The 23,982-nt window shown below is 43.7% G+C and overlaps 2 protein-coding genes across 2 annotated transcripts in view; one reads left to right on the top strand and one right to left on the bottom strand.

Moving 5' to 3' along the window:
• The first annotated feature begins 174 nt into the window (after positions 1–174).
• Positions 175–3,062, top strand: SS18L2 (SS18 like 2). Its single transcript, XM_081870477.1, has 3 exons — positions 175–333; positions 1,211–1,287; positions 2,279–3,062. The coding sequence occupies exons 1-3, from the start codon at positions 265–267 to the stop codon at positions 2,370–2,372; spliced, it is 240 nt and encodes a 79-aa protein (XP_081726603.1). The 5' UTR covers positions 175–264; the 3' UTR covers positions 2,373–3,062.
• A 5,068-nt stretch (positions 3,063–8,130) lies between these two features.
• GARRE1 (granule associated Rac and RHOG effector 1) overlaps positions 8,131–23,982 on the bottom strand; it is a 55,141-nt gene continuing 39,289 nt past the window's right edge. Inside the window, exons 7-14 of the mRNA XM_081870463.1 lie at positions 22,956–23,114; positions 20,136–20,233; positions 19,881–20,006; positions 14,350–15,389; positions 12,694–12,859; positions 11,598–11,732; positions 10,268–10,346; positions 8,131–9,336 (exon numbers count right to left, since the gene is read on the bottom strand). Of these exons, the coding sequence (XP_081726589.1) occupies positions 9,031–9,336; positions 10,268–10,346; positions 11,598–11,732; positions 12,694–12,859; positions 14,350–15,389; positions 19,881–20,006; positions 20,136–20,233; positions 22,956–23,114 (2,109 nt within the window). The 3' untranslated portion in view covers positions 8,131–9,030. The remainder of the gene's footprint in view (positions 9,337–10,267; positions 10,347–11,597; positions 11,733–12,693; positions 12,860–14,349; positions 15,390–19,880; positions 20,007–20,135; positions 20,234–22,955; positions 23,115–23,982) is intronic.

The raw sequence follows: 23,982 nt of genomic DNA on the forward strand, positions 1-23,982 counted from the left end.
CCCTCTCATAGACACACATAAATTCTTTCACTGTAGTCTAACCCGTTTAACTGGTCGGCATTTTAAAGACTCGGAAGCTTCTTAGTCACACCGGGATATGGACTACTCTACATTTAATGATCTGCATTCATGTACGGGAGCTTCCGAGGCCGCACAAGGGCAGCCAATCGGTGGAAAGTATTGTCCTTTTGCTCCCATCAACCTTTGCGTCGAGGCCCACTTTTCGCGTGAGGCTTAGAAGCCGCTGCCGCTCCTTCCGCTGGCATGTCGGTGGTTTTCGTGCCGGAGAAACTCCGAGGCAAGGCGGAGGTGAACCAAGAGACGTTGCAACGGGTGAGCGAAAGGGACGGGCGCCATAGAGAAAGCGGAGGGGAGCGTCGCTCACGCAGCCCTCTTTTTAACTCCCGTACGCCGCCATAGGAAAGGCAAGAACGTCGGGAGGCGTCAGAGCGCCGCTCTACCTTCTTCTCTCTCTGGTTTCCTGGCCAGGTTCTTTGTACTGTATTGGGTTAGTTAGTCGGTTAGAACCGGAAGTGTCTCTGCCATTTCATTCCCCGCCTCTTGCAGGCTGCGTGAAGATGGTCCGGGCTGCTTAAAAGCTGAGAGCGTGACGTCATCGAGCCTGGTCAAGGAACGCCCACTCTGATCCGCCTGCGCATTAGGAAGGGCAGTGCACTCTGTACATTCTCAGGGTTGGGCGGAATCACTGTCGCTGCGCAGTTCGGCTCCTTCACTCTCCTCGATCATGATCGCTTAGCGAAAGGACATAACCAAGTGCAATAAAAAGCGGTACACCGCCAGAAAGATGACTAAAACAAATGAATAGCATAGTCTGCTAGAATATCCTATATCTTTTGCAGTAATAGTAAACCCTTAACGCTACCAAAAGGGAAACTCACCCTTTAATATTTAAGTCTGTAAGTTGACGACTGAAGTTGACACCGGATATTCTTCACTCACCACTTTAATAATCTGAAATCGGGGTCATCAGGACACCTGCGGGCACCATGGTGCTCTTAAAATTGGTCTCTGGTGCCTTTGAAGCCTCTGACCACCACCCCCCCACACACACACACTGCCTCCTTGATCGTGAGATGGTAGTTCACAGTCTATAAAGCATCCTCACAATTATCCAGTGTAATTGTTAAGTAGTTGTTCTTGAACAAGTTTCAGTAATATGCAGTTGATCCAGTGCTGTTGTGACTTTCAGCTGCTTGAAGAAAATGATCAGCTGATTCGATGTATTGTGGAATATCAGAATAAAGGAAGAGCTGAAGAATGTGTGCAGTAAGTAAATTCAATCTAAGAGTCGCCTATTATGCATTTTTCAGGACTTCATTTTTGTATTTGCTTGATTAAAGCAAACAATCAAGTAATTGTTTAGAGAGCTTGCGTGTCTCATTGCGAGACGTGGTTTTGAATAAATCTCATTGGTCCTGAGCAAATTTACAGGGGAGGTGAAGAATTGAAATCAGGCACATTGTTGCTGAAATAAATACAATTACCATAGTCTGTCAAACACAACCAGACTGTGCAGGGCATTAATGAAAATCTTGTTTATTTCGCTGAATTTAATGTGGGAGGCAATAGCTTACAGATGTACCAACCCCTTCTTCTTGGTAGCCATAGACGTCTGAAAGGCCATTGTAATAGTGGCTGTTTTATTTTTAATTTCTTTTCTAATAATCCCTAACATTTTCCCCTTTTGCTGCCACTGCACAAGCTTGATGTTTTTATAGAGCTGTGTACCACAACCCCAAGATCTTCCCTGGTTAGACACTGCTAGTTCAGACTTCATCAGTGTGAATGTAAAGTTAGAATGATGTGCTCCAGTGTGTATCATTGCCTACTCATCTATGCCTTTGCAGGAATTAAGTGATCATTAAACATCATTAAACATGGGCAGCGTTCTCGAAGCTACCAACATGAGTTTGACCAAACTGTGGGAGGCAGTGGAAGACAGGAGTGCCTGACATGCTCTGGTCCATGAGGTCACAAAGAGTCGGACACGACTAAATGACTAAAAAACAACAAAACAATTGACTTAATTAGTATTTTTTTTTTAAAAAAAATTCCTTCAATTTAAAAAGCTAAGAGGATTCAAAAATATTATTGGCTTCATATTAATTAACAACTCTTCCCTTCTCCCTGCTTTCTCAAGTATGAAGTGAGCAAAATAGAGACCTAAATCCTACTGTCACTTGTATGCTGGCTGCCAGAGCAATTCTGTTATTTCAGTTGCCCTAAGGAATCTCATTCTTCTGTTTCTCTGTTACAGACACCAGCACACACTGCACAGAAACCTGATTTATTTAGCTACTATTGCAGATGCGTCTCCCTCTCCAAATGCAGGGAAGACTGTTGCAGACTGATACTGTGCTCCTTGGCACACTTGTGAATCCTTGAAGGAAATGGGGAGTGAATCTGGAAGATCCATTAGTCCCCTCCTCTTTAAAGGAGAGGAATAAATCCAGCACCTGATGGAAAGCCAGCTGAATTGTGCTTCCTTAACAGAACACATTCCTGCCTTCATTTCATCCTCTTTGCCATCAACTAGTAAATGCCATTTGCTTTACCCCCACCTTGGGTGTAAAAGGAAAAATGACATAGTGCACTGCATATTCCTTCAACTACAATGTCACTGCTTAAAAGGTCAAGGTTGATGGGTATTATTATCAACATTTGCCATTGCCTCAGAGCATCAGTTCTCCAGGTGACATTACATTCTAGCCCAGTGACCCATGAAGAAGGTTGGTAAAGAAGGGGTACTTAGCATTTTTACATTAAAATCTTATTCTGGATATGGTGAAAAGAGCAAGAGATTATAACAATGTGGTGGTGTATGCAGTTACCTGTTAGTGCTTGGAAGACAGAATTGTCACATGCCTACTGACAAAACACCTCCTTTTGCCTCTTATTTGTATGGAATTAAACATTATCACTCGTAAAGGGCACTGCTAAGCTTTGATTACTTTAATGTGTATTCCTTTTCTGTAGTAAAAACCATATTGATCCTGATACATACATGCAGTAGAGGAAAAAATAAAGATATTTCAACTGGCTGTTTTGAACCACTTAATATTTTCAGATCAATCCATATCTCCATAGTTCTCAGTGTGCTTTTATGAAATATTATTTTCTTTCCCTCCTGGACTGCTAACTTTCTAGCAATGTTTTAAATGTTTCTTGCTAGTACTTACTGAAAGATTCTAGGCAGTGAACTGAGTTTTTCCCCCATGGATTCTTAGCAAAAGGATAGCTGGTTTCGTAGCTTAGCATGAGTTGTTTTCCCCAGCCAATGCCCTCCAGATGTTTTGGACTAAAACTCATTGGCTCCAGTCAATATAGCTGTGCTATCCAGGGTTCATGGGAGTTGAAGTTCAAACTGTCTGAAAGGCTGCAGGTTGGGTAAGATTGCCTCAGTAATAACACTTTATTAATGAGTGACGAAAGAGCACCACAGCTGCTTTTGGAATGCAGAGGAGCTGGTGCATTGCTGCTTTTCACTTAGAATCATAGAATTGTAGTGTTGGAAGGGACCTCAAGGGTCATCAAGTCCAACCCCCTGCACTGCAGGAATCTCAACTAAAGCATCCCTGACAGATGGTCATCCAAACTCTGCTTAAAAACATCCAAGGAGAGCCCACAACCTCCCGATGGAGTATATTCCACTGTCAAAACAGCTCTAACAATCAGAAACACCCAGAGTTTGCTTGCTCGGTTTATTATTGCTTAAAACTACTTGCCTTGTTTGCTGTAGCCCCAGCTATCCTCCCCTGACTAGGCAAAGTAGCTGCCGCCAGAGCACACTTAATTGTAAAGGAGGACTGTTGGCGTGGGGGGATTTCTCTCCTTTTAAAAAAGAAAAAAACCTAAAGCTATACAATGTAAAAGGAACATAGTGAGTTGATGTGAAGTAGTAACAGCAGCTCGTTCTATCACTGAAGCTGGTGGTGCAAAGCCTCTCCTACTACATTTGCACTGCTGGCGGAATGGACCCCTGCCCCCCTGGACCATTTAGTATAAAATGGGAGCTGTCCCCCAACCATGCTTATTAACTAAAAGTTTCTAAGTTATGTTTCCAGTCTAAGTTATGTTTCCAGTAACAAATGACAGCATATTGATACAAAGGGGTTTCATGTTAGAAATTGTTTTTACTCCCAACTTACAATGAAGGCCACTACACAACACACTCGAGCCAGAGGCAAAGCACCTGTTAATCCTCTCTGAGATGAAGGGAGGCATTCTCTAGCCTCTGCCACTGGCCTCGGGGCCCTGGGAGGCTGTCCATGGCAGCTGTGCAGTTCTTTGCAGCACAGCTGTAGGATACAGCCATACAACAGCTGCATCTAGAATGAATGCACTCTTCAGCAATTCCGTATCATTTGGTATCCCGCAAGTGGAGCAGATCCAGGTATTGTAACTTAAAACATACATTTTCAATGTTCTTTCTAACTTTAAACATTACTTTCTGGAACTGCTGCTAAATTCACATCAATTACACCTGATAATGCAGTGAGGTTCCCCAGGCAGAATGCTGTATTGTAGCTGGGCAATCAGACCTGTTCTAAAGCAGAGTGAGGCAAGAAGACAATAGTACCTGTCTAGTTAAGGCAGTGGGATCAAAGAACATTCTGCCATTTTGAATCATGAATTTTCTAATAATAAAACCAAAACTATTTGTCACAAGTCTGTTAAATTTGGATGAGGACAAGGGCAGAAAGATGGTGGAAAGCGAAGACTTAAATGTACAGAATAGTTGGTGAGGTACTGCTTACATGCTTACATGGTATGGAACTTAAATGGTATAGATGCCCACATACTTATGTGAAACATTAGTACAAGATGCTACACAGGACAGGTTGGATAGGTTTTGAGGATATAGAGTGCCCATATCAAGCCTTGAATGAAGCAGTGAAGTGTCAAACAGGAGTTCTAGATACTCATCAATGCTGGTCAAAAATTTCCTTCCTGAAGCAGACACTTATTCTTCCTGCTCCAGGCCTGACATCTGAAAAAGCTTTGCCACACTATTTATAGACAGCTGTTCTTGCAATCAACTATATTCCTGTCCCTCACCACTTGTGCTGTTGCATTATGGGACCAACTATAGTTCTGGTACCAAGCACACTAGTTACCAATGCCTAGGGGGCAGCCTTTCAACTGAATGCCATCCTATCAGTCCCAGCCAGCCCATGTGAGCTGGCTGGAGTTGAGAGTTCTAGTCCAAAACATCTGATGAGACAGGCTGGGCAAGACCTATAGACAATATACACAATGTCTGCTAGGTAGTAAAGCTTGGGTTAGGAATCCAGATACATTTCCGTTCAGAAAATGTGTCCACATAGCATGTGTTTAATACCCTACACTCGATAGTATTAAGACTGTAAGCCAGGCATGGCCAAACTTTGGCCCTCCAGATTTTTTGGGACTTCAGTTCCCATCATCCCTTACCACTGGTCCTGTTAGCTAGGGATGATGGGAGTTGTAGTCCCAAAACATCTGGAGGGCCAAGTTTGGCCATGCCTGCTGCAAGCATAGAGGATGCTAGGGACTGAGGCTGGCTTGGCCTGGGTACCAAGTCTAAAGGCTAGCTCAACAAAGAAAATTGATTTTGGAATGGTGTAGGTGAGGTTTCCAATGACCTCTGCAAATGATCCCACATCAGTTCTACACCCACATCAGAGCAGGAGCTACGGGACTTTTGGTTTCATGTGGCATTGTGAATACATGCTCCTTGCCTATGACTTTATACTTGGTAAGTTAACACTGAAAGAGGCATCTGAATGAAAATCACTGTTATCAAAGTGACACTATGATAGCAAGCTGGAACGCACATGCTTTTGAGAAATTCAAGCAAGTACTTAATCCTTAATGGCACAGGGAGGGGAGAAATCAGTTGCGTGTCAAGCAGAGGGAACTTCACAAATGCAGCAATGTTTTAAGGCACAAGAGCCTCATTTTTGTAAATAAGTAAAAGAATGAGGGATCAAAAGTGAGATAATATAACAGTCTTTATGAGGGGATTCCGCCCCCCGCCCCCTAATCTAGACTGTGTTTTCTATCATGCTGTCTTGGCAGTAGTGGGAAAAGAGCTGGAGAGCACTCTTGTTCCTGCTCTGGAGGCATCTAGGAGCAAGGTATTTGTTTCCATGCTGCAAGGCTCTTCTAAGCTCCAGAGCAACCTTCTGTAGCCTGGTGTGTTCCAGCTGTTTGGGTCTCCAAGTCCCATAGGCCCAAGCCAACACAGCCAAGAGGAAGGGATGTTGGAAGCTGTAGTCACTAGGTTGAGGAAGACTACACAGAGATGATCAAGTGTTGGGTATTAGTACTGAAACAAAGGGATGGAGCCTGCTTTTGCAAGGCTCAGATTTAACAGTTCCTTGCAAGGGGCCTGCCTCTGTCCAATAAGACTTTGGATTTTCTTTCCCTACCACCACACACACAAGACCCTCATATACCAACTGTGATCCAGCTGCATCACGAGCGAATGTGTCAACTTTTCAGTAATTCCACAATCATGCCTTATCCTCAAAGTGGGACAGACCTAGGGGTATTTCAGCTCAGAGCATGTATCTATTTGTGTGAATGTTGTAATTTGGGGGCTAGCAAGGAAAGCTCCACTGAAATTAACTTGCAGCTTGATGGTGATCATTATCTTCAGCAGAAACCTTATTTTAACAAGATATAACCTACTATTAAAGGTATATCTTTAATAAAGCAAATAAGGTTATTTTTACTTACAGGAGCTTTAAAATTAAAATACAAAATGTACAATTCCAGTTCCAAAGCATTAGCTATTCACAGAAGTACTGCAATAAGGGTAAGTTAACGAAGCACCAAACCCCATGCACTTGGCAGTGTGAAACATCACATGGCAACATTTGGTTGCCAAGTGCAAACAACTTGGGAAAATTACCAGTGTTCAGCATAATTGGAAGCAGAGGATGATGTAGCACCTACTAGACAGAAACTGACACACCTGTATTTCCACAATTCACTCCAATTTTAGAAACTGCCAGTGCTTGTATTTACCACTCAAATTTGCAACTGCAGTTTAGATGCTCTGTAGGGAACGTCAACGCAACAAACATCTGTACTTTGACCTGAAATCATTGTGGCATACAACTGCAATAGATTGTAGGGTCCAATATAAGTTTTCAATGGTGTACTCCAGGAAACTAAAAAAACAAAACAAAACAAAAAACCCCACTTGTTAAATTCACCAACATTTTTAGCAGAAGGTACAAAACATTAACAATTTACAGACAGAAGCCACACTGATTGTGCAAAGCACATGACTAAAGTTATGCACAGCAAACAACTCTGTAAACATGGTAAGGGTGGGTTTTGAGGAAACATGGTGACAATATCATAAATACAGGCAACATTGGCATCTTCAACCAGCACAAATAGTAACATTCTGGGCCTGCCAAGATGGCCCATCACCACACAAGCAGAAGGCGGGGGAGGGGTTCCTCGACTCTGCCCACCCCAACGTTTAGTGTTGTGTATTTTATTTATATATATTTATATATAATTTGGTATCTTTAATATACACATGTACTTCGTTTGTAGAAAATGGGAACTTAAATGTGCTTTTATCTTCATCAAAAAACTATATGCATTTATAACTAATAACCCATTTTACTTGTCAATGTATTAGAATGATATGACTTAAGAAAATATAAAAATAATATTAATACTGTCAAAAACCTTTATACCAGAAAATATTGTGGTTTATAATTACTCTTTCAAAGATGAAATATGAAAATTTAAATAGGTTTTTATAAAGACTTCTCTCACCTCAATTAATATACAATGGGATAACTATACATATTTACCTTTTTTTTCAATTTAAGCACCAGTCATTCCCCCAGATCCACTTTGGTTGGAAGGTTATTTCCTAATTCCACAGGTTCATTTATTTAATGGCACATATTGACTGAAAGCAGTGGCGTAGCGTGGGTTATCAGCACCCGGGGCAAGGCAAGTAATTTGCGCCCCCTAACCCATGGATTTGCGCCCCCTAACCCGTGGATTTGCGCCCCCTAACCCGTGGATTTCCCTAACCCCCAGATGTTGCGCCCGGTGCGGCCGGCCCCCCCTGCACCCCCCACGCTACGCCACTGACTGAAAGTAGTTACTTTAATCATTAGCACTACAAAAAAATAGTGTTTTTAAGTTCTCTCTCTTCTGAGCCAGCTCATGTTTTTACACAATAAGTCTAGCATTGAAATAAGACTTTAAATATTTGCAAGTAGTCTTAACTATTTTTCATACATTTAAGGAGCACTGTATGGATAATGCCTTTGGCCAAATGTAAAAGTATCAAATTGTGTATTCTAATGTAGTGTCAGCCACAGATGAACACAATCCACCCCAAACTACTTTATGGATCTTGAGCTCAGGTTACAGGTGGATTGTGCCCATTAAGTTATGTCACAAGTTGCCTGGGCTGGAGTGGTTTCAGCTATTTTTGCATGAAGCAAATAACTGGAAAAAGCTTTTTGCAGTTGTCTGTGCACCACTGTTGTGACCAGGAGCTTGTGTGGCACGTTAACAACTGATGCATTAAAAAAGCTACAGCAGCCGATGTCACCGGAGTGAAGACTTTTTACCTTGTCAATTAGAAATCTAAAGAAAAGGAGTGTTGAGCAAAACTGCTGGATTTGCTTAAAAATGTACTCAAATTTGTTTTAGCAAGAAATGGTAACTATAAATCTATATGAAAAAATAGCTATAAAATACAGTGTTTTCTGTGGTAATAATGTAGCAGTTTGTTAGTAGGGTAGTCCATATACGCTTTGAAAGCATCACAGTTTAGGGCTGTTGTGTGTACATGTAACACCTTGGCACCATTTGCTCAGCCCTCTACAGAGAGAGAGAGAGAGAGAATCACCACTAGAAGCTGTCACTCCACAGAACCACCAGAAGAGACAGCCACCACTGCACAACTGTAAAACAAAGCAAACGTTTGTCACATCAAAGACTTTGGTCCTCTGCGGCATCTCTTGCTAGAAAAAGCCGTCAGTACTGATGCATGTAAGATGGCCTGCGTTCGTGCTTGACTGGAAAAGGTTTAAAGCCCTTATTCATCGGTTTGTGCTGAGATGGCGGCGGCGGCGATTGCTGCTGCTGCGCATAGGCAAAAGTGGAGGAAATCCCTGTTGATGGTGTGCAATCGTTGGCTGTGGACCAAACGGGTGACTGCAGGATCTGCATGGTGTCATTCCACTGGCTGGCAGGGCTACTCATCTGGTACAAAGACATGTTTTGACTGGGCAGTGTGTGCTGCCAAGGAGCTTTCGGAGGCCAGGTTTTGGTTTTGTTGTCCTGCAAGAGACCAATGACAACATCTGAGCTTCCTTCCTGCATATCCACTGCCAGGAACCATTTCTGGCCCTGCTGCAAATGTTCCTTAGTATACCACTTTCTTCCACACGAGTGAATGACAGTCACACAGGAACATTATCAGAGTGCAAGGTAACCTGTCCCACTTATGACTTAAACTCCTGGGGCATCTCCAGAAATCTTGCCCACTGGAGCAGTTTAACTCTGTCCCATGTAAACCACTACATCCTGGACCAACAGCACACATAAGGGGCCCACTCATAGCCCCACCTCCAGTGCCTTCCCTAGAGAGCACTAAAGCCACAGAATCCAGGAGCAGGAAGAGCCGATATTCTTGTCTTTTACAAATGGGAGGGGAGCAATGAAGAAGAAACTCTCCCATAGTTCTTTCTCCTACCCTGGTTGGAACTTGGACTATTATTGCAGTTAGTACCACCTCTTTGCCATTTCTGCAACACTCCAAAAGCACTCCCTTGGGAAGGAGGAAGAGCCACTCAGCCATGTTGCTTGGCAGCCTGTTGGGGTCAAAGCCCTCCTACATAAATCACCACACAGAGCAATACCATTCACCTGGGAAGTTCTCCCAGCAGCCCAATATATTATCTGGCTTTCAGAGAAGGGGGAGGGGGAAATGCATCTCCAATGGATCTACACCCCCTAAGATCAAAGTAAAAGTGAAACATTTTGAAGTCTCCAATAAATTCCATGGAGCATATTCAGTTGTTTATAATAAAAAATGAAGCAGTGCAGTTTTGCTGGCCATAAAATCTGGAAGTATAGTGAAATTAACTATTTAAAACTGGGCTGAATTCAGGGAACATTGTTACTGAGGGTTGTTTTTTTTTTAAAGAAAAGCCACCTGGAATCCACCATTAGCCACCCAAAAAGAGGCACTATTCAGCCTGATACTTGCCTGACTATGATCATCCACTGTAGAAAGGAGTGGTGGGGAAGGAAGTGTGCTCGGGTCTTGCTCCCCACTGCTGTGTTTCCTGTGGAAATATTTATCCAATGAGAGAAAATGGTCTGTTAGTGTCATGGCAGGGTCTTAAATGAGAAAATATTCTTCAATTCTGACAACACTTTATGCTGTATTTCCGTGGTCAAAATAGAGGGCAATAGGAGTCTTACAACTGAAGTGCACTTGTATTAAGGGCCTTTGCATCTAACCCGCTACTTTCATGGCAATTAAAGGTTTATGGATTAAAGTAAACTTTCAGACACCTAGCCAACAAGGCAGATAGAAGTCTATGGCACAGCAGCAGCTAGGCCGTACTGCAGCCAATAAAATCTGTGGACCAGTGCTTCTGATATTGCACCAAAGCAGGGTTTTGTATTTTTGCAATACTTAATATTTAATTGTCCAGTCCTGCTCAAATAGCTGTAGGATGGTCACAATCACTATTCATTAGGGACCACAGGGTTCCTGTCACTAAGAATAGCTTGGCTTATGCCTTGGGGAAGCCTTCAAGCAGGACAGCAAGGCTACAGACCTCCCTTGGCAGTAGCAGCTCTGCCTCAGCAGCATCTGGTTTTCAGAGGAATAGTATTTATGAACATGGACTCAACGCCAGGCATGCTGTTGTCAAAACTGTGTGACATTGGACTGATTAACTGGACTTTCAATTGTGGATCCTCTTTTCTGTCACTAGGCACTTTTATTGGTGCTTGCTGCTGGGTGTGCTCAAGAGGGAGCCACAGCCAATCCACATTTGCATTTTCAAATACCTGTTTGCCACATGTCTATTATTATTCATAATAATAATAATAATAATAATAATAATAATAATAATAGAGCACGCCTGTCACTATAGCAGAGACGTAACACATGCAGCACGTCCATGTGGCTTTCCTAGCTTCCACCAATGCAGGCACGTACTAATGAGCAGGAATAAATCCCACAAGACAAATTAAGGGAAAAGTAGTCAGAACCACAACCAGAAATGGAAGATTATAGCATATTCCCCAAACCCTCTGGCCCTGGTTTCTTTTCTTGCTTCTTTCAAAGGGCTGAGACAACTGCAAGCTCAGGCAACATTAAAGGAGAAACAAAACACAGGTGGCAAGACAGCCAAGAGTAGTTCAGATTTCTTTCTTATTTCCAAACCTAGCTTGACCTTGACTCACACTTGGCACAGGAAAGTTTTGAAACAGCCTGACCATTGCAAGTTAAAGTGGCAAAATCTTTATCCACCAGCAAAACCAAAGATTTTGCCTATTGCTTTGTCAATAATTCAACGCACCTTCTTTGCTTGACTGCAGCAACAATATCTGGCCCTGAGAACATGGAAAACAGACTGTCTCCATTGGCAGAGGAAGTCTCATCACTGGAGCTGGCAGAGTCGCCCTGAGTACCTGACCAGCTGCTTGCCATCTCCCTGAGATGAGAGCAGGGAAGCAATCAAGAGAAAGAGACAAACAGTAGAGATGTGAGCGGTGGCAGGGAGGCTCACCACCCTAGTTGCTCTTAAACGTTACTGAACCTTCACAGGGCAAGAAGAAAAATCTCCATGAACGCTAACACTAAAATAAAACTAAACTGACAAATTCAGCATCATCTTACAGCATTTATCCCATGGCTTATTCAGGCATTGCATATGGAATCCATATCCCCTCTAAGGACCCAGTACATATTCACTTAACAACCCTTTAAAACTGGCATTACTGCAGCGGCAGCCAAGGTGGTGTCCTGCAGATGTTGTGGACTCCAGCTCCCATCAGCTCCAGCCTGCACAGTTAATGGCTAGGAATGATGGGACCTGGAGTCCAACCACATCAGAAAAGTGATACCTTGGCTGCCCTTGCATTATGGTCTCAGAACCAAAGCAGAAAATATCCACATGCTGCAATCCTGAACTTGGAAGAGCTGCAGTATAAATATTATAAACAGGCAACTCCCTATTTGCACAGGGGTTCCGTTCTGGGTCATTGTGCGCATCAGAAGTCACACGTAAGCTCATTCTGCCCCCACACCAACCTCTTCTGGGAACGAAAGCAGCACACGTGTTGAGAGCTGCATGTCAATTGGGCGCACGCAAAGTGGTCACGCACACACACACTAAAATTTATATACTACTTGATTGTAAAAAAAACCAAAACCCTCAAAGTGGTTTACAAAAAGTTAAAACAATAAAATTGAGAAAAATTCACAACTATACTTTAAAACATATAAAAGTTTGAATACTAAAACAAATTAAAATTACCTCAACTTTCTAAGCATATGGGTAGGTATGTCTAAACAAGATATGTAAATGATGCAGCAAAAATCCCTAATTTACTATATTTTACAGCTGCTTGCAAAGCTGGATGTACACAAGGGTGCCACAGATAGTTCCTTACCCTTCTGTGAAATACTCTGGGAAAGGCCAGGTTCTGTGCGGGTCATCAGGATGCGGCCAGTTGCTACGTGTGTTGCTGGGGCGACGGAAGTGCTGTGCTTGCCTTTTTTGTTGCATGGCCTGACTGACCCCAGCCACGTAACGAGCAAACTCTGGATCAGAGCCAACTGGGAGTAAAAAAAGAAACCTGACAGTCAACTACTGACACACTTGGCTATTTCCATTGCAATGATCCGCCATCTACCCCTCAGACAGACAAACAGAGAGAATATGAGAATGTGTACACATGCATACAAACACAATGGAAGCTAGTCAGTGGTTGGGAATGCCTGTTGAAGCGCTGAAAATTAAGAACTTCACCAGGGAGTGATTTATGTGGGGGCAGGCAAAATATGCTACATAAATCCCTAACATTGTAGCCACCAGCAGAGTAGAGAGGTGGTGGTGACCTCATGCACAGTGGAAGCCCAAGAAATGCTTTGTCTGTGTGCCTGTCTATCTATCTATCTATCTATCTATCTATCTATCTATCTATCTATCTATCTAGAAGCTTAGATCCTATTTTAGAATGCACATCAAATAGGAAGACAGATCAATACTACTGAAATCCATTCAGTACACTTAAATCAAGAGGAGGATCAAACAAATGAAGAATACAAGAAAGGGAGACAACCCAAAGGAAGAGTCAGGCCATACCTCTGCTCCCCTGTCGGGTCAGTCATTGCCTCCAACAACATTGTCTCCAACAACATGGAGCCAAAAATCTGCCCATGTATATTCACATGTAAGTCCATCATCTCCACATATCATACTACTATGGAACTTGGCAGCCCATCAGACCTTTGGGGAAACTAATTTCAGAAAGCCTTTGCTATTGCAATGCTTAGCATTGCTATTGCTAAGAGAGACTGCTCTGCATCATAAAGATGGAACAGACTAAAGAATGTCTGAAGGAAGCAGATCCAAGAAATTAAGAGGCACAAAAATCCTGCTGTTAAGATGACTTTGTCCAAAGGAATGTTCCCCCTCTACCCAACATACTCTGAAAAACCTCAGCAAGGCAAATCTGTTCAATCCTACTAAGTTGAACAAAACTTGACTAGCAGGATGGCTAAATTGTGCTACCTTGGGAACGGGAACAGGAATTGGTTGCCACAGACGTAAGTGAGCTAGAAGGCAGGAAGTGGCAGTGAGAGGAGGTGTAGGGAGCACACTTTCCCTTTTTAGCCACCCCACAGAACACATCTGGGAGGTCAGGGTGCAGTAGGGAAATTCCTTGTGACTCGTCAACTGTTTGAAGATCTGGACATGGGTCCCACCCACTAAATTAAGATATTTGTGTATTTCATAAAAATTTATACACCACTTGATTGTAGAAAACTTACAAAAATAATAAAACAGTAAGATTATCAGTAAGATGACATTTTCAAAAATTACTGCCCTCAAAAACTATCTTTCCTCACCCAATATTTGGCAGACTTTTTAAAAAGGTAACTCCTGCTGTTGTTTTTGTTCTTGTAATCCTATAATTTTTCCCATCACCTGCAGAAGACACAAATGGTTTGTGTCTACAGGTGGGCAGCATTCAACACATTCAAACACATTACCCAATGAGCATGTGGTAGTAGAAGGTTGCATTTAATTAACATGCACACACCTGCAGGATCAAAAGGTAGAAATTCTCCCAACATCCCAAAGATTCCATCACTTTGGTCGCGGTTTGGCCACGTGTTGTTTCTAGGTCCTTGCTGCTTCTGCCCCAGCATCTCCGACATCACATTGTCCATGTAACTGTTCACAAGACCCAAACTATACAGGTCAGAGCTCAGGTCAGGAAAGGCATGACTGCTCCACTGAGGCATATGAGACAACCCCGGACCAACAGTCTGGGCTGACGGCTGGCTGGAATTGGTTGGCCACTTGCCAGGTGGACGCTGCTGCTGCTGGGACCCAATGGGCTGCAGCAGGTGCTGATAGTAATGCATTTGCTGCTGCTGCTGCTGCTGCTGCTGCTGCGGCGGCGGCTTTTGTGGCTGCTGCTGCTGCTGCTGCTGTTGCTGTGGCAACCCTTGCTGGAGATGGTGCAAAGGCGTGTGAGACGAAGACTGGGACTGCTGTGGCACGGTGGCTGGCTTCTGCTCTGCTGCTGCCGAAGATGATGCAACCGAGTTTCTTCTTTTCACCAGTGGAGAGGTCTGCTGGGACTTGCCCATGTTGAAACCAGAGAGGAAATCTATGACCTCCTGCATTTCTTGGTCGGTTGGTAAATTCATGCCTTTGGCATCCTTGCTGTCATCTGCTTTGCTGCCATTACGCCTGTCAAGGAGGAACCCATTAACAACCTGATGGCTTCCACTCTGTGCTGTTGCCTGGGCCGACTCAACAGCCCTGGGGAAGTTACCAATGTTCAGAATACTCTGCAATCGGGCATCCATATTGTTGGGCATTTTTGCTTTATCCTCTGAGTTGTTAGCTATGAAAAGGTTTTTGGAAGGTGTACTAGGAATGGAGTAACTTCCACTGCTGCTTGAACTGGAACAGGATGTTTTCTTTGTAAATCGTGAGGTCAGCTTCGAAAAAGTCCTTTGCAATCCACCCGTTGATTTGCTTCCATTTCCAGATGGTAAGTCAATGTGACCCCCAAAGTCACAGATCTCACGCTGAAGCTGGATCTGAATACACGGCAAAGCCTGCTCTCTGTTTAACAAAAAGAACCCTCTATTTCAGGCAAAAAAAGAAACATTCACCAACTTCAAAACAACTTTACAGTAATTAGGACTAAGGCGTGCAATCTGGAGGTATTGAAAAGTATGATAATGTATAAAACAAGGGTGCCTAACCATTTTTGAGTTGGGAGTTGCACTGACCAGTGGCGTAGCGTGGGTTGTCAGCACCCGGGGCAAGGCAAGTAATTTGCGCCCCCTAACCCGTGGATTTGCGCCCCCTAACCTGTGGATTTGCGCCCCCTAACCTGTGGATTTGCCCTAACCCCAGATGTTGCGCCCGGTGCGGCCGGCCCCCCCTGCACCCCCCACGCTACGCCACTGGCACTGACCCATGGTCAACATTCCGAGGTCTGTTTATCAAAGTGGGAGTGAACAAAGGAATCATTCTGTTTTTTGAAAAAGGTCACAAAACCTTTGATATTACAAAATCACAGCAGGGCCTGCAAGAGTGGCCAGTAAGATGATTTTTAAAATGACAAATTTTAGCAGGGGGACCCAACAAAAAACCTTTTGACATCACAGTGGGGTACCTATGGAAGCAGTCATTAAACATTATTATTATTATTATTATTATTATTATTATTATTATTATTATTATTATTAAAAAGCAGCAACAACATCATCATCAATTACTTTTTTAAAAAAACATTGACATAGAGGTAGTGGGGGTCTTTGAGGGCATCATTGGGTGGCGTTCAAGTAAGTTGTACTCAGCTTAGACGTACTGAAAATAATGGACCTCATTAATTTCCATGGGTCTACTGTGAGTAAAACTTGGTTGAATACTATCCATCGTATCAAACCAGGGGACCTATGGAAGTGGTAATGTAGGAAAAAATGTTTATTTTTTGAAATGGAAAATTTGGGATCTTAGAAGATGCCACAACAAAGTTTTGGTGTCATGGCATTACAGCAGGGGGACCCATAGCAGCAGTCATTAAAAAAAAAAAAGACAAATCTGAGGGAAGGCTCAAAAAACTTTGTGAGCCATATGTGGCAACTTCCAGTATAAAAGGTTAACCAAGCTAAGGAAAAATCAAAGCTTTCACAAAACTGTGGATTAGACAGTCCAATATTTATTTCTTATTGATATGTGTGAGCTGCCCCATAACTTAGTTTTTTCACCATAATATGTAAGAGTGTTAAGTATTTATTGATCTTAATTATGTTTTTACTAACCTTACTGTACTCTTGTATGTTGTATCCTGCCTTGTTATACAAGTGTGGATTATAAATACTTGAAGAAATAAATAAATGTTGCCTCAAGAAATGAACCACTATAAATCTGTCCGGATATTAAGCTTCTGAATAGGGCTGGGCGATGTTGGGTTCTCAAAATCGCAGTATATCTCCAGCCAAACAGGGTTTGGCGATAAACAGTGATGTTGTAAAAAGCTGCATTGGCCCCAGCCTGCAAGGTGTTGGATGAAACTGCTGCACCTCTCACCATGGAAGCTGAGGAGCTTTCCCCGTAGCACCTTGCAGGCTGTGGCCAATACAGCTAGCTATGGTCTGCTGCTGAGCTGGGGGGGGGGGGGAGTGGAAAGGCTCTTGCACCTAGCTGAGCGAGCCCTGAGTCCCCACCGCTCACACACGACCAGCGGGGGGCCCGGGGTTCCTTGGCCAGGCTCTGCTGGGGGTGGGAGGGCACCTGCCCCCAGCGGAGCAAGCCCCAGTGTCCCTGCCACTCCCGCTATAGCAGCAAGGACCTTGGGGCTCCTTGGCCAGACTGTTGTTTGGTGGCATGGGGGCAGGTGACCTACCTTGAATAGGGCGCAAAGCCACCCTATTCACGCCTTGTGGAAAGGGGCTGCTGGAGTGCTGGGCCTGCTAGCAGCATCAAAGAGCCCCTATGCCGCCTGGCTGCCTTCTACCGGAAGAGTGGGCTTTGTTTTTCTGGGAGGAAAGGCGCAGCACACCCTCCCAGACAAGGCAGTCAGGCGGTAGCAGGAGCAGAGTCAGGGCTCTCTCAGCTGGAAAGGGCAGGCTTCCCAGCTGAGCAGCCCTGATCCCGCTTCTACTCACCAGTGCAGCTTGTTTCTCCCTCTGCCAGGGCAGAGTGCAATGGAAGTTTCACCAGTGGTATATCGCTGGTGAAACTGCCGCCGCTTGAGTCCCTCTGCCTCCAGCTCCCGGCTAGTTTGTTTCTTCCTCAGTGCACTGGGCACTGCAGGCAGAGGGACTCAAAAACAGTGACTTTCACCAGCAATATACCGCTGAGTGAAGATGTCATTGCGATCTCCCCCCCCCCCGCCCCCAATACCCGTCCTGGGCGATATATTGATATATCGCCCAGTGCTACTTCTGAACATGGACCTACCTATGAAAACAGCACAACACAGCCAAGTAAACTGATAAAATGTTTTGTTTAAACAATGCAGCATGCTCAGTGCTCAACTTCCACCCATGCCAGGAGGACACACCAGCCACCCAGCCTGCTGGGTCTATAGTCACGTGAGGTAAAGGAGGTGAGGCAACAGCAGGGAATACAGGCAGCTCCCCTGTGCATAGGGTTGAGATTATTATGTTTTTGATTAGTTCCCAGCAAAGGTGGTTGCTTGGAGAGGGGAGTTCCCTGAGTTTTCTATTGGGAGAGGGTGTTGCTTGCTTGGATTCAACATTATGAGAGGTGATGGGCGATCAAGAATGGGGTTGCAAAGAGAAGCAAATGTTTAGTCAAAGCTGGCTTTGTGGGCAAGATGGTGGTGAAGGAATTTAAGAGAAGCAGAAGGGAGCAAGACAAGCAGTGCTTGCCCCATTATCCTGCTCCACTGTTTTAGACAATTGTGTTTTTTAAAAAATGGAAAAAAGTTTGCTGTTGTTGCTGAAGTTTGTAAAGTCTGGTTGTAAATAAAATGCTGTTTCCTCTTACATGGCCACCAGACTTTCCTGTTTTACTGATAACTGTCTGGATAAGGTATTCTTGGACATTTGGTATCACTGGGTATTGAGCTATGCCTAAGCCTAGGACTGAAGGCTAGAGAGGTGGTAATCTAAAAAGGTGTTTCTGGTGAGAATGTTGCTATATGGTGTTGGAGATCAGTGTATTCTGCTAGAGTACTAGCAATCAGGTTATCCTGAAAATAGCAATATCTCCCAATTTTTCATTTTTTGTGTAACCTTCAGTATTTTATGTAAGTAATTAATGGTGTTTAACATTGCCTCTTTCCAGTTTATGACTGGATGCTGCCTTTCAAGCAAGTTGTGTACCTAGTCTCACCAATTATTTTACAGGCCATATTTCTCAATTACATAAAGAGCTTGCATCAAAGTCCACTGAACTCACTGCATGCTGATGGTCAAGTCTTAAGATCTGAGCTTAAACGCATCTAGGTATGGACTGACTTTATTTTCCTCCAGGTGCTTATAATTTATTTGGCAATCTGATGGAACCTATTTCCAGCCACTGATCTGCCTAAATTTTCCAATTCCCCTGATCTGCCTTCCTTCCTTTGAAAAAGAGAAGGTCGGGGAATTATCCTTTAAAAAGGAAAGAGAACTGCACTATGCTTACTCATCTTTGCCCTACTCAGTCTAATAACAAGGCAAATTTCTCAGGTTTGCTCTGGCCTTCTGCTCACATTATAGCTGCTTTTTGTGAGCACATACTAACAAGAAGCAGCATTTCACCATTACAAAGTTTTGCAGCAGCTTTGCTCTGTACCTACAAGTAAGGTGGGGTGCCATCCAGTTCCTGGTGCTATCTGAATCTCACAAGGCCTCCCGTTTGCAGCCTTATCAGTGGTGGCAATCTGCTTCTCTTTTTTTTTTTCCTCCCACAGTGCCCAACAATATGTCACGCTGGGGAATTGTGTGAATGTCAAAATGGCAGCTTCCTATCTACCCACTGGGGCTGTGAGCTGCCCCAGCTCAGTCCTCTTGAGGCAGTGGGGCTTCAGCAGATGCCCAGCCATGCCCAGGTACTACTACCAGTACATTTCCACTAGTAAAGGTAAAGGGACCCCTGACCATTAGGTCCAGTCGTGGCAGACTCTGGGGTTGCGGCGCTCATCTTGCTTTATTGGCTGAGGGAGCCGGCTTACAGCTTCCGCGTCATGTGGCCAGCATGACTAAGCCACTTCTGGCGAACCAGAGCAGCGCACGGAAACGCCGTTTACCTTCCTGCCAGAGTGGTACCTATTTATCTACTTGCGCTTTGACATGCTTTTGAACTGCTAGGTTGGCAGGAGTAGGGACCAAGCAATGGGAGCTCACCCCGTCACGGGGATTCAAACTGCTGACCTTCTGATCGGCAAGTCCTAGGCTCTGTGGTTTAACCCACAGCGCCACCCGCGTCCCTTTTACATTCCCACTACTTAGCCTTCAACATTAAGACCTGGTAGCCTTGGCTGAAACTTGTTATTGCCATCTTCTCTTGTCACATGTGACCGAGTGTTCCTGAATGAGGCATCATCTGTGCATAACCCTTATGTGGTAAGAGTGCAGAACAAATCATACCTACCTTCCCTCCTTCCAACGATTTAAGTCAAACACTGCAGTATAAAGCACATCCACTAGTCCCAAAGTCTTCTCTGGATCCAGGCTTCTCTGCAGCAGAGACATTGTTGCAGGATCTTCTTTCAGGCACCTAAGGAAACAATTTTTAATAACAAATCTCCTGTCAACAACACTCACTTTCATTCCAAAAATTAATGTCCCTATTTATTTGTTTATTTAAAGCTTGCCCGAGTTTTCCGAAGTAGTAAGTCATAATTACCATGTTGATGGGACTTGAACCACAATTCTGGAACCTTCTAAACTGATTTGTGGTGCATATGCTTCTTTGTTTTCAATCTGTGCTGTATCCACAACGACCTATTCAAGAAGAAAAAAGCAGTAAGCGATAGAGTTAGATGTCACTCCCTAAAACTAGCGAAAGCACCACCCCACTGCTACAGGGGCTGGACATCAGTCTAATGCATTCAACCACTAGGCAAGCAAGAGGGGCACGTGTAGGGAATTTTAATTGGGGTGCGTGGGTGTAGAAGAATCGTTTCACATTTACTCTGATAAATCCTACAGTGTAACATCTGAAAAGGCCACTGTTAACTAAAAAGAGGAAGGCTTATCTAAAGATTTTTCAGCTGCACATGATCTGGGCCTTTCCTTTTGTCCTCCTTTTGGGAGGCTGCAACTACTTGATATCTAGTAAACCATTTTATAGTTCTACCCTCTCAATTTACTACCTATGATTATAAAACAAGTTTTCACAATAAGATTATCCTGCATTCTATCTGGACAGTTAAGGTGCTGCAAAATTTGGAATGTTATAAAAAGGAACAGCTTCCTTGCTATCAGCATAGGACAGGGAGACTGAGGTCTCATAAAGAACAATAGAGAAAAGCCCAGTTCAGAAGTCCTATTCTATGATCTAGTGGAAACACTGCCTGCACAATGCCCATACATTTAATGGCTCTCCTCCATACCCAATGAAGCCTTGAGATCTTAAAGTTCAATTGTGGGAGTGTATGTATCAGTGGTATTTATTTTCCATATTTTCAGGTAGTTATATACCACTCAATATTCAGGATTTCTAAGTGGCGTTGTAGTATATGCCAACAGCATTTCAACGGATGAGGAAGCACGTTACCAACTCCTTGTGTTTCATTTATCTAAACAAGCTAATCTCACAGTACAGCCATTTCTCACGCCCAGCCTGGGAAATGACTCCCGACTTCCATTGTTCTGGCTTTACAGATGTTTCCTCCATAACACCCACCTAGAGGACAATCTAAACAACGGAAGATAATGTCTCATCGGTACACCAAATTAGAAGCAATGCAAGTAGAACATAAACATGCAGATATCACTGCTCCTATCCAGCAAAAAAGAGGAGTCTGTGGCAGTTTCTGTCCATCTAATTGAAGTCCCTGCTCTAGTCACATTATCACATGACTTGGGCCAACATCACATATCAAAAATGTGAATGAGAAGACTGATGGCAAGAGCAGATTTCTTAAGAGTCTGCACAGGCAGTATTTTCAAAATGGGAAATTCCAGTTTAAAAGAAATCATAATTGTTGCACAGTACAAAACCACAAAATAGAAGCAGCAGCACTATTTGGGGGGCCAATTCCTTGACTTCCCATCAACATGGATTTCTTCTCAGAAAAGACAGCAAAAGAACACACTGCAATGATTTCTGCAGGTGAAGCAGCTAACTTTCTTGGCTTGGTACCCTTGGAGGCAAACCACCCCTTACCCCTGCTACTACAACTAAGGCCCTATTGCACTTATTCCTTCTTTTCAACCAAGCACTGGTACTTCTCATGTTCTTCTACACAAAGGCAACAATTTCAAATCTCAAACACTTGTTTTATTGCTTATGTTATACCTTCCTCCAAGGTGCTCTGAGTGGCATTTCCCCCCTGAATCTAAACCTAACACTCCAGTTGCTACAACAACTCAGCTCTTGGTTACAGTGACCAGAGTTACTTTGAGACTGAGCAGACAAAGAAAAACTACCCAAACCTTGCAATGCCTCTTATTCATTGGAGTCAAGGATCTTGTGCAATAAGGTAGATGGAGATAGCGATTCGTGTGATTCCACACAGGCAAATATGCAAACAATGAACTTCAGGTTGGGAATATTTTACTCTGTGGAATATAAGTTCCCCAAAACAAAAGGGATAACGGAGAAGCTGGTCAATTAATAGCATCATCTTATATACAAATATTGAGTGTGGATCTGTATGGAGCCAAATCTGCACCATCCATGCACAAGAGGAAGGAATCAGCAGGCTGGGGCAAATCCCAAGGTTTGTAGAGGTACAAAAGCCTATTGGGGATGGGGATGAAAAACGCCCAACATGAGTTGGTTGTGCTCAGTGGCCATGGGATACTGACTGTTAGGAGGAAGAAAACAGATGGGGAAGGAGGAGATATGGAATGGGGTATCCTGGAAAAGGACACAGGTGACTGACTGGCATACAAAACAAAGCACTCTACACCGCAACCATCAGCTACAGGTTCCAACATATAGATGATGACCCATACATTTTTCAGAACTAAATTATATTTGCCGCATGTCAGCTGTCCCCTTTTTACTCTCCTCACATAGCTGTTCAGCCTGACTCCCTTGCCTCAGAAGACCTTCTGCCTGGAAACTGCTAGCAAAGGAAGATCGTTTCCATCCATGAGCTGAGTATGCTCCAACTGCTCAGTACCATTACCTGGCTCTAGAGGTCCTCAATTGGAGCTGCCACCTTGCAACTACCTGCTGCCAGCAAAGGAGACATGCCCCCTCACCATAATGGGCTGAGTGAGCTCCAGGTGCTTGACCCGACTGCCTTGCCTCAGAGCACCAAAGCAGACTCACTACCTGGCAGCACCAGAGAAGACCAAGAATGAGGGCAGGAAAGGCTACCTGAACAATCTTGGCACCAAATCGATAAACACACTATTTTATTTCTTAAATTATGCTTGAAGGAGATTATATTGGGCAAATATTTTGGAAGCTGCCCTGAGATATCCTTGGAGCTGTAAAGAACGTTTTAAGTATTCTAAAATCAACACTTGTGCACTCATGGCTACTTACCAGCCCAGCTTGGCCAAACAACAACTGTACAGCCGTCTTACATGCGCCCCGCCATGTAGAAGGGCAAACTTGGTTCAGCACTTCAGTCACAGGAGAGTCATCCCTTGGGGTCACTCCATTATGGCAGCCAGCTTCTTTAATTAGTTGTATCATCGTGTGCTGCAAAAACAAGAACACAAAACAAGATTGCTATGCAGGAAGTAAGCAAGTCATGATACCCTTTCCCCACTCCCCCCACCATGCATGCAGGCACTTTGGTAATTAAGCCATATATAAACACCTTACATAAATACTGATGACTGCAGTTATTACTTAAATCAGTGTTCAAATTATGATGGTTCTAGCCCAACACTTCCCCCTGCGCCTGCTGTTTCCAGTGGTTACCAGCACCCTCATTCCAATGGTGATATCTCTGTTTCATACTATATCTGTGTAGATTCCCTGAATTCAGGAGGAAACACACAGCAAACCAGGGCTGGGGTTCCAAAGGCTTATTAGAAGTAGCATGAGAATATGTGGAATGATAATAAAGGGGAGGCTGCTGAAGAAGAGAGGCGGGGGCTATCAGATCTATTATTACAAAGAGTGCTGTGGCTCTCTAAAAATTTTTTTTAAAAAAATTATAGAATAGGTCTTCATAGATTATTGTCCACTTCATCGGATGCATGGATTTTCTAATATGCATGGTACGTGCCACATATTGGAGAATGGAGGCTTAGATGTTCACAGTGTTAAAATATGTATGTGTATTTTTAAAACTTCATATGAGAACCAAATAAAGTCTTAACCCAACTACCAGCTTGCTTAAGAATTTCAGAGTTGAAGGCAACATACTCTGGCCACTGCCATTGGCCTAGGCCCTTGGGAGGTTGCTTCTCCACAACTCCCAGAAAGGACATCATTATAAGGGGGAGAGTAGCCTGGTCTCATCCGGTGCGGAGAAAAAGTTTGTGTCTTCCTCCCTGCCAGACAGAATATTTGGGTCCCGCTGCCAATTGTCCTGGGACTGCAGAAGCAAATGGAAAGG

Source organism: Podarcis erhardii (assembly GCF_964252035.2).
Source record: "Podarcis erhardii genome assembly, chromosome: 7".
NCBI lineage: Eukaryota > Metazoa > Chordata > Lepidosauria > Squamata > Lacertidae > Podarcis > Podarcis erhardii.